The sequence below is a fragment of the Dipodomys spectabilis genome, unplaced genomic scaffold, assembly GCF_019054845.1.
Source record: "Dipodomys spectabilis isolate Male_0828 unplaced genomic scaffold, ASM1905484v1 ptg000207l, whole genome shotgun sequence".
NCBI classification, from domain to species: domain Eukaryota; kingdom Metazoa; phylum Chordata; class Mammalia; order Rodentia; family Heteromyidae; genus Dipodomys; species Dipodomys spectabilis.
This window is the reverse complement of record NW_024870884.1, coordinates 9,953,718-9,970,935: the sequence shown is the minus strand read 5'-3', so window position 1 is coordinate 9,970,935 and position 17,218 is coordinate 9,953,718. Positions and strand designations below refer to the sequence as shown.

The 17,218-nt window shown below is 41.7% G+C and overlaps 1 protein-coding gene across 3 annotated transcripts in view; it reads left to right on the top strand.

The window, feature by feature from the left end:
- Positions 1 to 17,218, top strand: part of Pbld (phenazine biosynthesis like protein domain containing) — a 34,227-nt gene that overhangs the window by 938 nt on the left and 16,071 nt on the right. For 2 of the 3 annotated variants that reach the window (XM_042696416.1, XM_042696415.1), the window contains one exon: positions 11,468 to 11,607. In XM_042696416.1, coding sequence (XP_042552350.1) covers positions 11,524 to 11,607 — 84 coding nt within the window. In that variant the 5' untranslated portion in view covers positions 11,468 to 11,523. Of the gene's footprint in view, positions 1 to 7,648; positions 9,860 to 11,467; positions 11,608 to 17,218 lie in introns of those variants that run through there. The other variant, XM_042696414.1, reaches the window with a different exon arrangement.

The window sequence follows — 17,218 nt, the reverse complement described above, 5'->3', positions numbered from 1 at the left end:
CTCGCGAGAGGAGAGGCTCGAGTCCGCCTCAGCCCGGGCTGGATGAAGTGCGCTTGCGCGCTGCCAGGCTGATTCCCGCCCCGCCCCCCTCCCGCCCGCCGCCTCCTCCCTCCACCCCTCCTGCAGACGACTGAACGGGGCGGACGATCCGTCTTCTTCTTACTTACCACTATCCCATTTTCAGAGCTCTCACCTTCCTGCCGTCTCCGGAAGGATGTGAGTTCTGAAAACACTGTGGCGTCGCAGTTTGGAAAAAGTTCTGTCCTGCTCTTCTCAGTACAAACCCGGGCCGGGGCCCCGCCCCTACCCTGCGAGTGTGTGTGTGTGTGTGTGTGTGTGTGTGTGTGTGTGTATACACACACACACGTAATATGCACACACACATAACAATATATGCATATGTGTATGACATGTTTCATGTGCAAAATATGTAATACAGTATATAACATAGCGTGCAATATATTTATATATAAATATATATAAAGCATATCTAATATATGCAGTGTCTCGGCTGCCAAGGCACATGGAGTCCATCAGGATGGGTTTCCTTCTCTCCCCTGACCCCACTCTCTTGGAGCTAGGGGTCTCAGTCCCCACTGGTGTAGCACCAGTGCCTGGTGCAGGACTTTTTTTTTTTTTTTGGCCAGTCCTGGGACTTGAACTCAGGGCCTAGGCGCTATCCCTGAGCTGCTTTTGCTCAAGGCTAGCACTCTACCACTTGAGACACAGCACCACTTCTGGCTTTTTGTATTTATGTGGCACTGAGGAATCGAACCCAGGGCTTCCTGCATGCAAGGCAAGCACTCTACCACTGAGCCACCTTCCCAGCCCCCATGTCTCTTTTTTTTGGGTCTACACATCTCTCCCTGTCTTTTTTTTCTTCTTCTATGTGTTAAAACATCAGCGACTGACCAACGGCTCATGGCACCAGGCATTTGGGTTATTTCCTAAATAGAGCCTTACAACCCGGAGAATTGCCCTTACTAGTGACAATAGACAGTCTTTGGGTTCTGTCGTGTCACCACAATTCCTCATGACACATTATCGGCTTTTAGGTTTTGTTAGATTTTAAAACAAGTGTAAGCCGAATTTCTGTGGGAGGGTTGGAGGGCAATACTTGTAAGAAGTGTAAAACATGGAGACAAGTTAAACGTGCTGAGGTAGGAAGGTACCAGCACTTCCAGGGAGAGACGATGTTAACCAAAGTTGAGTATGTCCCCTAGGATGTGTTAGGGTTGTCAAGGTGGATGAAGGTAGGTTGTAATCAACCCTCAGTGTCCAGCCCAAAGATTTAGGACATTAGGAAGTACATTAGCGATGGAGTGGAGCAGAAGGTGAAGGCTGTTATGTAGATTGTATACTCTCTCAAAGACGATGGGTAATTCTTGTCTATGATGGAGACAGAAGTCAGTTATTACCTTCAGGCAATGGAAACTTCCATTTCATGGCTATTCTGGAGACCATTGGAGGGAGTTTGATGATCTTTACAAGAAAGAATGTTGCGGTGACTACAGCTCACATTTATTGAGTACTTGCTCTGAAAAATAATTATCTTTATTTTACAGATGCCTAGTTCCAGAAAAGTGTCCAGTAACAAAGCTAGGATTGGAACCCAAACAATTTTTACCTCAAAGGACAAAGTTTCACACCAGTATAAAAGTTATGGTTATAATACTTGTGTATTGAGGGGACAGACATCATTTTAGGCAAAGCAGTTACTTTTCCTAACAACTATCCCTGACTTTACAATCTCAGGAGATGTATAGACACTAGTTTATTGGCCTGACACTTAGTTGTCTTGATATCACTGACTGCAACCACTCTCCACCAATTTTTTTACTCTTAAAAAAAATACTGGACTGGGAAGGTGACTCAATGGTAGAGTGCTTGCCTTGCATGCCTGAGGCCCTGGTTCGATTCCTCAGCACCACATAAGCAAAAAGAAAAAAGCTGGAAGTGGTGCTGTGGCTCAAGTGGTAGAGTGCTAGCCTTGAGCTGAATTGCTGAGGGACAGCGCCCAGGCCCAGAGTTCAGGCCCCACGACCAGACCCCCCAAAAAAAACCAACAAAACAAAACAAAAACCTAAAAAAAAAATTCTGTAGTAGTAAAACTCCAAGCTCCTACTCTTCAGATGGATTCCTCTCTATGGGCTTAAATTACATGGTTACTTTATCTTTTCAGTCTTTCAACCTGATTTGGTGGGAAGAATTTTGTAATCCTTTTACGCATTGTAGGAATACAAATAACCTGCTTGCTGCCTGATTGAATCTGGAATTCTTTCCACGCGTTGGGTGTAGTTATGAACCATAATCTTAAAATCATCCTAATGACATGAATGACTTTTCACCATTGAGCTGTGGTTTCTTATGCAGGATTCTGGTCTTAATGTCTTTGTCTTGGGCACTCTGCCTGAGTGAAGATTCAGAAGGTCATGGAATTAGTCTATGCATTCCTTTTGTCTTTTTATTGTTACAGCAAATAGGGAAATTTGAGTTTAAAATATATTATGTAATGGTAAATTATTTTTATTTTGCTTCCTCTTTCACTACTTTTCTACACAAAATAAAAAAGACAACTATTCCCATTTGCAAATTGAACCCTGACCATGTAAGGCTTGATTAGATTGGCTCACTGCTGCCCCAGTGAGCCCTATAGAATTGTTTCCAGACCAATCTCTGAGGAATTGTTTCCATAGAGATGGCTTGAACTAAGGACTCCCAGCTGCTTTCAGGATTTTCCCCCCCTCTCTCTTTGTATTTCTTTTGGTCTTTCTGTGCTTTCCTATTAGCATAGAGATCAGAGGGACCCTGGAGAGGATCTTGTTAGGGGCCATAATGAGAGAAGAGATGAAAAAGGAGAGGGAAATACAAGTACCCATACATCCCAGAGGAAAACAAGCCTTTGAACATGTGATCTTGTGCTACACTGGGATGCAGAGGAGAGGAAAATTCCATGCAGAGCCTAAGTGAAAGAGAAAGAAATTGAAAGAGACTGAAGATTACTGGGGGAGGGAGGGAGGTGCATTTACAAAAAACTGGTTTATGATATTTGTTCATAGACCCCTATGGCACTGTATAGCACCATAAAGACCAACTTAGCACAATCATTTTCACTATATCAGAAACAAATCAAAACCCACGCCAGTTTACTAAAACTATGTCTAATTAAGGTATTTAATGGGTTTTATAACACAAAATATTGACTTAGTAGGGCTTTGTGAACTGCTTATTCTTTGATTTATATCATACATATCTACTGTCTTTAAAAAGCATTGATCTCCCTTGACATAATCATCCTTCCTCAAGTTTCTTTTTTTTTTTTGGTCCGATAGTGGGGCCTGAACTCTGGGCCTGGGCGCTGTCCCTCAGCTCTTCAGCTCAAGGCTAGCACTCTACCACTTGAGCTACAACGCCACTTCTGGCTTTTTTCTTTTTGCTTATGTGGTGCTGAGGAATCGAACCCAAGGCCTCATGCATGCAAGGCAAGCGCTCTACCACTGAGCCACCTTCCCAGCCCTCTCAAGTTTCTTGAGTGTTTGTTCTTTTTTTTGGGGGGGGGGGGGAACTACCTGATAGGCAGGCTTGAACTCAGCTTCATGCTGTCACTATCTTATATCAGTGACACACTTGTTACAACTGATGAATTAACATTGTCCTCTCCTGGAGAATATTCCACATGACCTTGAGAAGAATATGTTGCCTCCACTCCTGTGGTGGATCATTCTATAGGTCCCTCCCTTCCTCCTCCCCCACCTCCTGTCGCTCCTCCTCCCCCTCTGAGGACTCAGGCCTAAATACCTTCAAGTATTTATAGTCAGATTCAAATTAGGGTTCAATATAAAATACCTTTCCCAATTCAGTTATTTCCTCTGATCAATATGTTGCTGCAGTCAATGATTACAACTTGCTACAAATGCTTGTTTCGATTTTCCTGGCTGGTTTTACTCCAGTCATTTACTTTCTGGACATCCAGGAGACTGTACTAGGGAAATCTTTCACCATCCATGGCTGGGCTCCTTGATCCTACTTGAAGGTTACATCAGGTTTGATCATGTAATGCCCAAGGACGATAGAGGACTCTGGAATTATAGTTTCTGGAGTTATGGACACAGAATATAACTCTAGAGGCTTTAGGGAACATTGGGAAATGTTGCCAGCTCAGGAATTTCTGGGCATAGTAAGCCTAGCTCTCTTTCAGTTACTCTTTGTATGGCGTATCTTTGCCTTCTTTAACACTCCTGTTTTGTTTTGTTTTTTGGTTTGTTTGTTTGTTTTGAGTTAGGGTCTCACTATGTAGTCCAGACTGACTTTAGACTGTAGCCTAGACTGGCCTTGAACTTCAAATCCTCCTGCTTCTACCTCCCAAGTGCTGGGATTGTAGTTATGTGTCACCATGCTTGGCAGTTTGTATGGCCCCTCCCTCCTTCTCTCCCTCCCTTCCTCCCTTCCTTCTTTCTTTCTTTCTTGTTTTAATTTTTAACCTATTTGAGTCTTTAAAACTGTTTTGTCTTTTGTAAGAATGATTGGGTTAGATTTATTTTCAAAATTCATTCTTACCTAGGCATCATGGTATATGATTTTAATCACAGAAACAGGGAGGCCGAGGCAGGAGTTGAAGTGGGCTATGTAAAAACCTGCATTCAAACAATAAAAAACACAAAAGAAGCATTCTAATCTCTGCACTTTAATTGGAGCTTTTACTCATTTAAAGTAATCACTGAGAAGGCAGATTCATATCTCCATTTCTGGTTTTTTTTTTGTTTGTTTTTTGTTTTGTTGGTCATGGGGCTTGAACTCTGAACGCTGTCCCTCAGCTCTTCAGCTCAAGGCTAGTGCTCTACCACTTGAGCTACAGCACCCGTTCCCATATCTCCATTTCGGATATTTGTTGTTGTTAGATCTTATGGAGTCTCATTATTTAGTTTACATAGGCCTTGAATGTTTAATCCTCCTTCCTCAGCCTTCAGAGTCCTGGAATTTCAAGTATGTACCACAATACCCAGCTTGCTTCTATGATTTTTGACTACTTTATTTGATATGGCTGGGCACTGGTGGTTCATGCCTATAATCCTAGCTACTTAGAAAGCTGAGATCTGAAGAGCTTAATTTGAAACCAGCCTGGGAGACTTTTTTTTTCTTTTGCCAGGGCTTGAATTCAGGGCCTGGGCACTGTTCCTGAGGTTCTATTTTGCTCAAAGCTAGCACTTTACCACTTGAGCCACAGCACCACTTTTAGGTTTTTCTGTTTATGTGATTTGAGGAATTGAACCCAGGACTTCATGCATTCTAGGTAAGCATTCTACCACTAGGCCACATTCCCAGCCCCATGAAAGACGTTTATCTCCAATTAACCATCAAAAAGCCCCAAATGGAGAACTAGCTCAAGTGGTAGAGTATCTGTCTTGAGTGAGAAAGGTAAAGGAGCACATGGTCAATAAATAAAAAGATAAATGAAAAAATTAAAATACACATACTTCATATGAGGGAATTATTGAATATTTGTTCTTTTGTGACTGGCTCCCCACTTACTTAGCATTGTGGCCTCACGACTAATCATAGAGGTTTTTCCAGAGCTTTGAAGTCCAGAAAGTAAAAGTAAACATGAAGTATTGAGCTATCTATTTATATGTAGTGGTTGATTACATATACTCATATATAACTTGATAAATGCATATGTGCAGCTAGATGAAAATAGCTTACAAATTAATTTTATTGCATGTGCTTGTGTGCACACACAAATTTGTGTGTGAATGTTGGTCTTAAGGCTTAGACTCAGTGCTGTCTTTTAGCTTTTTAGCTCAAGGCTGCTGTTCTATTACTTGAGCTAAAGCTTCACTTCATGCTTTTTGATGGTTAATTGAAGAAATGAGTCTTACAAACTTTCCTGCCCTGGCTGGTTTCAAAATGCAATCCTTAGATCTCTACTCTCTGTAGCTAGGCTTACAAGCATGAGCCATTGACACCCAGCCTAGTCCAAATTGTGATTTAAAACATTTTGCATGGGCTGGGAAGGTGGCTCAGTGGTAGAGTGCTTGCCTTGCATGCATGAGGCCTTGGGTTCGACTCCTCAGCACCACATAAGCAGAAAAAGCTGGAAGTGGCTCTGTGGCTCAAGTAAAGTGCCAGCCTTGAGCTGAAGAGCTGAGGGATAGTGCCCAGGCCCAGAGTTCAGGCCCCATGACTGACAAACAAATAAACAAAACATTTTCCTTACAATTTAATTCCTTTTTAAACTCAGTTTCTTTTCATTAATTGAAAAAAATAGCATTCATTTATACTATGAGTGCCAGCACTATGTGATTAAATATATAAACTTTCAAAGAACAAACTGGTGTTTATTAATGAATGGCCTGTTTTATCACAGCAGCCAAATGACCACTATGGACAAGCAAGAATCAACTGTCAGTTGTCTATAGCCAAAACAAACAAACTTAGACTACCAGAAAGCTAGTACTAGTGTTTCCAGAAAGTTAGTACTACCAGAAAGTTAGTACTAGTGTTTCCAGGCATGCCCAGGGGTAGGCTTAGAGACTAAGCTCTTTGGACAAGGGAGATTTATAATTACCCTGCATTTACAGGGTAAATGGAACCAAGATTAGAATTCAGGAACATGTCTATACTCGTGCCCTAGGCACCAGTCCTGCAACTAGTAAAACATTTGCATGAGGGAATACATTGTAGTCATGATGTATTAGTAGAACTTGCCTCAACTATGGGAGCCTCAACTATAACAGTCTGAATGACCAGTCACTCAAAACTATCACTCATGCACTTGGAATAATTGTAAGGTAGAACAAAAAGACTTTTAGAGAAAGGAACCCAAATACACAGGAGAACATCCTTTTAAAGACTGAATGTAGACCTTAGTGCTACAGAATACTGACAACTTCAAATGTCTATTGATACTAGTTGATACCTTTTTTGGGTAAGTCAAAGTCTACCCTACCCAAACTGAGAAAGTATCAAAGGTGACAAAGACCTTACATTAAGAAAAAAAAAAAGCTGGGCACTGATGTCTCACACCTGTAATTCTAGCTACACAGGAGGCTGAATCTAAGGATTTCAGTTCAAAGCCAGCCCAGGCAGGAAAGTCCATGAGACTCTTACCACCAGCTATCCACCAGAATACCAAAGTGGAGATATGGCTCCAAGTGGTAGAGTGCTAGCCTTGAGCAAAAATGCTCAGGGACAGCCCCCAGACTCCAAGTTCAAGCCCTATGACCAAATAAATAAATAAATAAATAAGGTATGGACTCTCACCTTCAACCCAGAATGACAAGGGACTTTTCATCATAGCAGAAGTTAGCCAACAAGCAAGTAAAGCCTTAGACATCAGATGACAATTACATGCATCATAGAGCCCTCAATCTACTGGACAAGCTGAAAGAACTGGATCATATGCTCAAGAGAACAATAGCCAAAACAATGTCAAGAAACCCATTTAAAATGGGACAAGGTATTGCCAGTTACCTTTCTCCACTTATGGAGAGAAGTTATTAAGCCCCCATGAAATAGTATTTGGTGAACTCTTCTGGCCCCTTGAAAAAAATGGTGAAAATATAAACAAAAAGAAGAAACTTAAGGTAAAGCGGTATATACCACCAATAAATCCAATACTGACTGCTACCCATAAGTTTGCTTCTTCCAGGTCATCAGCCCAGCTGAAGATTCTTCTTCCTGCCTTCAAGACAAGAGATTTAAGTCCTTCTGAACACTTGGAAAGAGCAGTGCCCGAACACCTAGAAGAAGAGTAGAAAGGGACTTCCAAAGTGCCTCTGGCAGCTCACACCTCTCTGAAGCTCCCAGGGTCCAGCTGTGAATGCGCCGCACAAGCCAAGAAGCTCAGACGGAGACATCCTGCCATAACTAGAACTCTAGTGGAAAGCCAGCCCCTGGAATACCAAAGGCTTCCATTGAGAAGAAACGTACAATGAATGTTCTCAGAAGCCTACTAATTTGTTTCTGTCTTTGTATCCTCTCTGCAGGATGGAAGGACAACTCGATGGTCCGTATTGCTCAGTCACTGGCTTCCTCCATGCAGGCAGTAGACTGTTGGATCTGTGTCCCGAGAGCCCGAGCTGTCGTAGATCATAGTGATCCTCTTGTCCACCCTGTCACTAATTTCACTCAGGTTCCAGATGGGGTGTGGACACCAACACTGGACCTCAGGGCCCGTACTATTATGTACCGGGTACGGATAGTACACTATCCAGTTGAGGGTTCGTCCCCTGTCCCCTGTCTAACTCTTCCACTTATCGCAGCTAATGCCATCTACATAACCCACATTGATGACAATGGCAAGGAAACTCGGATTCCCAAGTATTTTGAAATGATCTCCCCTCCCAAGTCAGGACAGTTACCCATGTGTATCCAGAAAAACACTCGGTTTTCTGCAGAGGAGTTTAAAGTAGTAGCTGATTACTCCTTCCAGAATCATCCTTGGATAGAAAGGACAGGGTTTCGAGTCGGGGAATACTTCCACACCAGAGATCCATTGAAGTATTTTAAAGATGAAATGGTTTTCTGTGCCCCCTCAGGATTTGTGTTTGTCTGTCAAATTAGTGGACACCCCTGGGCAACAAACTGCCTGAGAAACTTTTCCACCCCTACTCAGTGTCTGCTGGGTACCCTCATTACACCATTCTCCATTCATTCTGTAAATGAATCTTCTCATTGGGCAAGCCCTTTGAAGCTTTTGACTAGAGTGACTCGTGATTTACCAAGAGAGGTACCAGAGGTACCAGGTACCAGATGGTATAATTTTGGTCATTCCTTTTTACCCTGGTGGGGAGTGGCTGCCCATCAATGGGTACTTCAGAACCTTTCCCAAACTCTGATAACTATAGCCAATGAAACAGCTTTATCCCTTTCTGATCTACATCACTCCTTGGATTCTCTTGCCAAAGTCATGCTGGATAATCGAATGGCCCTAGATTACATGCAGGCTGAGCAAGGGGGGGTGTGTGCAGTTGCTAACATGTCCTGTTGTACTTATATCAATACTTCTTCTCTGGTGGAAACCAGTATAGAAAAGATCAGGCAGAAAGCTACTTGGTTGAAGCTAGCATGAGAGTATCAGGTATCCACTTTAGACAGCCGGGGTCTAGGTTGACAGGCCTATTTTCTAGTCTTTTTCTCTAGATCCCAAATGGTATCTAATTTGTTTCATTAGTTACCTTGCATTTTGAGATGACCATCATGTGGGTTATAGTCAATATATATATATACTTTCCTGCCTGGCCATTCAGTATACTTATATGCAAAACCACAGTGGGGCTTTAAAAGACACAGAGATTCTGGCAAGGACAAAGTATATATACTTTTCAGAAAATTTCCCTGACGTCACCCAACTTCAGCAGGAAGCGGACAGATGTTTATAACGCCCCTTGTTTCCATGGAAATAGGAGGGAAAAAAATGCCAGCAGGAAAATTTTAAAAGAGACATTTAAATGGTTGTAGTTTTAGTCTAGAAACTAACTTGCTTTACTAACCAGCCTGCTTTTTGTGATGATTCACATTTAATTGACAATTTTCTCTCTCTCTGCCTTTCCTTCCTTGTGGGGGGAATTCAAGATTAGAACTCAAGATTAGCAGTTTTTTGGCTCCCTAGCTTGCTGACACAGGAAAGTAAGAAAGTAACGTCAACAAGACATACAACGTGGAAAACTGGCACCAGTAATCGGGAGATAAGTGATCTCCTCAGATCATCATCCGGCACTGAGTCATGGCTTCTAGTCATGGTTTCTGAACACTTAGAACTCACTTCTTGGACTTTTGCTTAAAAATCCTCAATCCGTAAAGGACAGGGAAGGGAGGTAGCTTTTGATATTTAGTGTGATGTTTTCCTCCTATGTGTGACAAGTCAATAAAACTTATTTTTTTTTTTTTCTAAAATCCTGCTGTCATTATTTGTGAATTAGCACACAGTTCAGGGACCAAACTTTCTGTGACATTCTTCTCGCCCCTACAAAACTAGCTTTGGAATCTAGCACCAAGTAATCATAACTGTTACAATTTCCAAATAAGCCAAAAGCTGGTGGCTCACACCTGTAATCCTAGCTACTCAGGAGGCTGAGGTCTGAGGATCCCGGTTTGAAGTCAGCCCAGGCAGGAAAGTCCATGAGACTCTTGTTTCAAATTAACCACCAAAAAACTGGAAGTGGAGCTGTGGCTCAAAGTAATAGAGCACTAGCCTTGACTAAAAAGGCAGAATTCAAGCCCCATAATGGAGTGAGGGGGTGGCCCAAAACAATGAAAACAAAAACATGAAAACATTTTTCTGAAAGGGTTTTGGAGGATGGACAGGGAGAAAGCAATATGGTTGTTCTTAGTAAGGTATGGAATGTACACACCTGAAACATCATGGTTGAGAGCAACTTAGTATAACTAATGCAAAATGAAAACAGGAATGACAGGAAAGTCCTGAAACATCATGGTTGAGAGCAACTTAGTATAACTAATGCAAAATGAAAACAGGAATGACAGGAAAGTGGTGAGGAGGGTGTGTACCAGAAGGAATAGCAGCAAAGATGAATACAGTCAGACAGTTTGTATGAAAATACAACAATGAAACCTGTTGAGATTGTTCTGGAAAGGGGGAGTGGGATGGGGAGAGGGGTAGAAGACCTAGGGTTGATCAGGTTACATTATAAGCATGTGTGGAAATGTCACAACAGAATCTTCTTTGGTGGGTGAGAGGGGTGAGAATGTATTCATAAACTGCTCTGTTGAAGAGCAGCACCTTTGTACAACTACCTACAGAAAAATAAATACAACTACCTAAAGAAAAGAAAATACATATTTAGAAAAGATCTTGTTTGTATAACTAATGTATGTTAGCCCAAGAATCTGATTAAAAACCTATATTTAAAACACGAATGTTATTTTCTATTTGTGGGATTAGGGGTCAGTACTTTGACTTTTCAAGATTTTTACAATTAGAAGCAGGGCGCAGGTGGCTCACTCCTATCATCCTAATGATTGAGCAGGCTGAGATCTGAGGATCACAGTTCAAAGCCAGCCAGCAAAGTCCATGAGACTCTTATCCCCAATTAACCACCCATACAACCAGAAATGGAGCTATGGCTCAAGTGGTAAAGTGCCAGCCCTAAGTGGAAATGCTAAAGGACAGCATCTAGGCCCAGAGTTCAAGCACCAGTAGGGGCAAAGAAAGAGAGGAAGGAAATAAGGAGGAAAGGGAGGGAGGGAGAGAGGGTAAAACTAAGAAAATAATTGTGAGTAGGCTGAGTTCTTGGTTTGGTATGAAAAGCTCATATAAACTTGAAAAACTCATTCCATTCAGCCAGTATTTTAAAACAAATGCAATGTAGAGGCTTCTAGACTAGGAGATTGCTTATCTTTCCATGTTGGTGTTTTAGAATAATTGCTTGACTTTGTATCTTGGACCTGTTCATTGCTGCACTACACTGAGTAAAACATTAACTTTCTGATTTTTTGCCATAACAAGAAGTAAAGCAGAACACTGGCAATTGTGAGACCTCGTGAAAAACTGCAGTGAGGAAGATGAAGCTCCCGATTTTCATTGCAGACGCATTCACAGCAAGGGCATTTTGTGGGAACCCTGCAGCTGTCTGCCTCCTGGAAAATGTAAGTACTCGAGCTTCAAGTACACTACTGAAATTGGACAGTCCTGTAGGACCAAGTACTTCTTTAAAAAAGAAAGTAAGACTCTCCTGTTTGTTGAGGTCTTTGGTTTTTCTTCTTCCTCTTCTTTGTCTTCATCTTCATCTTCTTTTGCTTTTTTGTCAGTTTATGTTCTTCTTCTTCTTCTTCTTCTTTTTTTTTTTTTGGTCAGTCGTGGGGAATGAACTCTGGGCCTGGGCGCTGTCCCTCAGCTCTGCAGCTCAAGGCCAGAGCTCTACCACTTGAGCCACAGCACCACATCCAGTTTTCCGGTGGTTTATTGGAGATAAGAGTCTCACAGACTTTCTTGCCCAGGCTGGCTTTGAACCACCATTCTCAAATCTCAGACTCCTGAGTAGTTAGGATTACAGGTGTGAGCCACCAGCGCCCAGCTCCATATTATTATTTTTTTTGGGGGGGTGTCTTAGGACTCAAACTCAGGGTATGGGTACTGTCCTTAAGCTTCTTTTTGCTCAAGGCTAGCACTCTACCACTTGAGCCATAGTGCCACTTTCAGTTGTTTCTGCTTATATGGTACTGACAAATGGAACCCAGGGCTTCATGCATGCTAGGCAAGCATTTTACCAATTAGCTATATTCCCAGTCCTCATGATCAGATTATCTGATAAGAATGTGAATCTCTAGATTCATTCCAGAAACATGAAGAAGAACTGGGGGCAATTATAAAGGAATAACTGGTTTTCTGATTGTTTTCCTTGTTTTGACTGGGGTTTGAACTCAGGGCCTGGCATTTCCTAAGCAGGTGCTCTCCTAAGTAAGCCCTGCCCTCACAGGCCTCCTTTGGGCCAGGGGGGTTCATTTACTTAAAGCCAAACATTGGGGGAATGAAATTAGGTGAGTTTTATGTGACTAGTCATGGCTGAAATGACATTTGCTGTATCTTATTTTAGGTAGCTATCTTTAACTTTATCTATAGCACCAACATTTAGAAATTCTCAGAACCAAGAAAAGGAGACACTGTGCAAAGTACTAAGTTATCAAGTAGAAAGGTAGAAGTAAATGAGCTTTAATATGTAGAGACTTAGCTTACAAAGCATCCTACTTTAGAAAAGGATTTTTGATTAGGATAAATGTTAATGGAATAGTGAAATACCTCTTGACTTTGTGTTGTGTTCTGGGTAGTAGGAAACATTTAAGGTGCCCTTCCATTCAGGGATGTTAGGATAAGAGTAGATTATCTAAGAATTACTTCCAGAGACAGTTATCCAGGCATGGTGGTGCAAGCCTTTCTAATAGCAGCATTTGGAAGGTTGAGGCAGTAAAATCAAGAGTTTGAGCTAAGAAGGTAACAAGTTTGACAAGAAATGTACTCACTATCTTACTTGAGTAACTGTAACCCCTATGTACATCACTCTGACAATAAAATTAAAATTAAAAGCAAGAGTTTGAGCTAGCCAGAGCTATATAGTGAGATCCTATTTCAAAAAAAAATCCTGGAAGCTAAAACAACAATAACCTCCTCTCCAAAGACAGATAGACAGACAGAAAGGAAAGAAAGAAAGAAAGGAAAGAAAGAAAGGAAGGAAGGAAGGAAGGAAGGAAGAAAAGAAGAAAAAAAGAAAGGAAGAAAGAAGAAAGGAAAAGATAAGGAAAAAGAGGACAATGAATAATTGATGCTCTTAAATAAGTCATACCGATTAAGCTATCCATAATAATCATTAAAGCCTTTGAGCAGAATGCTTCTCAAGTTGTATACACCAGGTGCATTAAAACCTCACATGCCAGGCCACATCCCAGACCAGTACAACTGACTCTCTGGGCGTGGGCACCAGACAGCATTGGTTTTAAAAGCTCCTTTGATTCCAGCGTGCAGGCACATACAGACCTGCTGCGGTTTCACTGAGTTGGGTCAGTGTTATTAACTATATCCTTGCAAGGCTTCCTCTCTCCCTTCAGGTAGAGCAGGAAAATGGTGATCAAAAGTCTTTCCCTTGGCTGGGCACAGGTGGCTCAAGCCTGTAATCCTAGCTATTCAGGAGGCTGAGATCTGAGGATCGCAGTTCAAAGCCAGTAAGGGCAGGAAAGTCCATGAAGCTGTTATCTTCAATTACCCACCAGAAAACTGGAAGTGGTACTCAAAGTGCCACTCAAAGTTGTAGAGCACTAGCCTTGAACTAAGAGCTCAGGGACAGTGCTCGCACCCAGAGTTCAAGCCCTCCCCTGCCAAAAAAAAGTATTTTCTTATCCTGCAGTGCTTGCATTCACTAGGCAAGCTTACAGATTGCCTATAAAATATAGATGCCAATAAAGTCAGTGGACTTTATCCAGTAACTTAAAAGCCTAGAAAGATTAATGAAAAAATAATTAATCAGATTCCAAGTCTTAAATTTTCGAAGAAATGAGAGATTGGGAAGATTAGTGAGAGACTAATTAACAACTAGACTCAAATCTGTGAACCTCTCTCTCTCTTCTCTCTCTCTCTCTCTCTCTCTCTCTCCTTCCTTTGTTCATTCCTTCCTTTCTGCCAATACTAAGGCTTGAACACAGAAGCTCCATTTCTGGCTTTTTGGTGGTTAATTTGAGATAAAAGTCTCTCAGATTTTGTCTATTCAGGCTGGCTTCAAACCATGATCCTCAGATCCCATCCTCTTGAGCAGCTAGGATTATAGGCATGGGCCACCAGTGCCCAGCTTCTGAATTGTGAACTTCTTTGTAACAATCTGCCAAGCACAGCTTCCTGCTGAGTATTGCTGGAAATGAATGTAATTGTTTGTCAAGAATCTTAATATAGTTGTTCCAGGTCTCCATGTAATATCTTTTTTTTTCCCTTTGAGACAAGGTCTTGCTATGTAGCCCATGGAATATTCTTCAAGGGTTTTGAAAGTAGAGTTGGAGATGAGGCTTCTTAGCAAACCTAAGGTCCTAAGTACAAAGCTCAGTACCACCCCCACCAGTAAAAAGTATATACATTTTGTAAATAATTTTGAGTGATTTATATGTTCATGTTGTACCAGATAACAAAAATTGGCATTGTTCCCTAACTAATACTACTTCTCCTCCTCCTCCACCTGTTCTTCCTCCTCCTCATTCTCTTCTTCTTCCTCCTCCTTCTTCTTCTGTCAGTCATGGGGCTTGAACTCAGGGCCTTTTCCTGAGAGTTTGTTGTTGTTGTTGTTGGTTGTGGGGCTTGTATTGGGACCTGGACGCTGTCCCTCAGCTCTTCAGCTCAAGACTAGCATTCTACCACTTGAGCCACAGGGCCACTTCTGGCTTTTTCTGTTTATGTGGTCCTGAGGAATCAAACCCAGGGACTCATGCATGTGAGGCAAGCACTTTACCGCTGAGCCACCTTCCCAGCCCCGTTCCTGAGAGTTTTTGCCCAAGGCTAACACTCTACAACTTTGAGCCACAGCTCTACTTCTAGTTTTCTGGTGGTTAACTGGAAATAAGAATCTCATGGGCTTTTCTGATCAAACTGGCTTTGAACCATGATCCTTAGATCTTAGCCTCCTGAGTAGTTAGGTATACAGAGGCGTGCACTGCTAGCAGTCAGCTCCCTGACTTATCTCCAAAATATACACTAAATGTAAGACTTGAGGGATCTTCCCGGAGCGATGTGTATTTCTATCTCTCCATTAAAATATAGTTTATGTTATTTGCATATATGGAAAAATTAGAAAATCAAAAGTTAAGCAATATGTTTCAGTAGTAATGGAAGAAGGGAAAGGAAGATAAGGGAGACCATGATTCAAAAACTTTTTAAATCTTCCAGTTCACTTTTTGGGGCCTTGAGCCTGTGAGACGAGGCTAATTTGAGGGCCTCTCAGAGTCACCTAAATATATATCTAAAGGAAATTTAGGAAACTCTTTGGACATGAGAAGCTTCTCTTCCTGGAGTCTAATGTAGCACTTTTCCCAATTGTCAATCACAATAAATTATAGTAGAAGTATGTCATAATTTCTCCCCTTAGGATTTTACCTTTTAGAAAAGGTAGATATTCCCAAATATTTACAGAAAGCACAGCACACACTGGAAAATATCACAAATGAAGGGCAAACATTAGAATATTGACACAATTTAGTAGAGAACTAGCCTGCCATTAATACCTTCTACAAATATTTGTCAATATCTATCATTAGTCAGGTTCTGGGCTAGGGTCCAAAGGCACAAGGCTAACAAACTGACAGCCTTTAAAATTAAGAAACCCTTGAGAGGCACTGGTGGCTCACGCCTGTAATCCTAGCTACTCAGGAGGCTGAGATCTGAGAGTTGCAGTTCAAAGCTGAGCCCAGCAGCAAAGTCCATGAGACTCTTATCTCCAATTAGCCACCAGAAAATCAGAAGTGGTATTGTACTCAAAGTGACTGAGGAAGATTGAAAAAGTTCAGGGACAGCATCCAGGCTGTGAATTCAATGCCACAATTAACAAAAGGAAGAGGAGGAGGAGGAAGAGTAGGAGGGGGAGGAGGGGGAGAAGGGGGAGGAGGGGGAGGAGGGGGAGGAGGGGGAGGAGGAAGAAGAAGAAGAAGAAGAAGAAGAAGAAAAGAAAACCTTGTTTAGTAGTCACACTGAGGGTAAGACCTAAACACATTGGAGAGAGTGGGGACTCAGAAGGAACAATGTGTGGTTTTATGGAGGAAAACTTTGGAATTAAAGTACAATGCTTCACTAGCAATTCTGTTGTTTTACTTACCTACTTTTAACTTGGCTAAAATTTGATCTTATTGCCGAGTACCAGTGGCTCACACCTGTAATCCTAGCTACTCAAGAGGCTGAGTTCTGAGGATCGTGGTTCAAAGCCAGCCTGGGCAGGAAAGTCTATGAGACTCTTCTCTCCAATAAACCACCAGAAAACGGGAAGTGGCACTGTGACTCAAGTGGTAGAGCATTTTCCTTGAGCTCTTCAGCCCAAAGTTCAAGCCCCACTACCAACAACAACAACAAAAATAAACTGAATGAAAAATTGCAATATACAACATTAAGATGTATAACTTTTATGTTCTAATTTAATTCCAAGTAAGTGAATTGAATTAGGGATTTGGCTGGGTTCCAGTGGCTCTAGCCTATAATCTTGGCTAGTCAGGAGGCTCAAATCTGAGGACTGTGGTACCAAGCCAGTCTGGGGAAAAAAGTCCCTGTGAGATGCTTCTCTCCAATTAACCACTCAAAAACTAGAAGCTAGCCTTGAGCAAAAGAGCTCAGGAACAGTGCCCAGGCCCTGAGTTCAAGCTCCACAAGTGCCAAAAAAAAAAAAAAAAGAAGAAAAGAAAAGAAAAGGGCTGGGAATGTGGCTTAGTAGTAGAGTGCTTACCTAGTATGCACAAAGCCTTGGATTTGGTTCCTCAGTACCACATAAACAGAAAAAGCCAGAAGTGGCACTGTGGATCAAGTGGTAGAGTGCTAGACTTGAGCAAAAGAAGCTCAGGGACAGTGTTCAGGCCCTGATTCAAGCCCCAAGACTGGTAAAAAAAAGAAAAAGAAAAAAAAAAAGAAAAGATTTAATTGAGACGAGACTAAGCATAGAACAACTTGGTGTATAGAGTGATGGGTAGACTAATTGTATTTTGAACTTTCTGAACACTTAGTGAAAGACTGCTAGAAGAAAAGAAGATT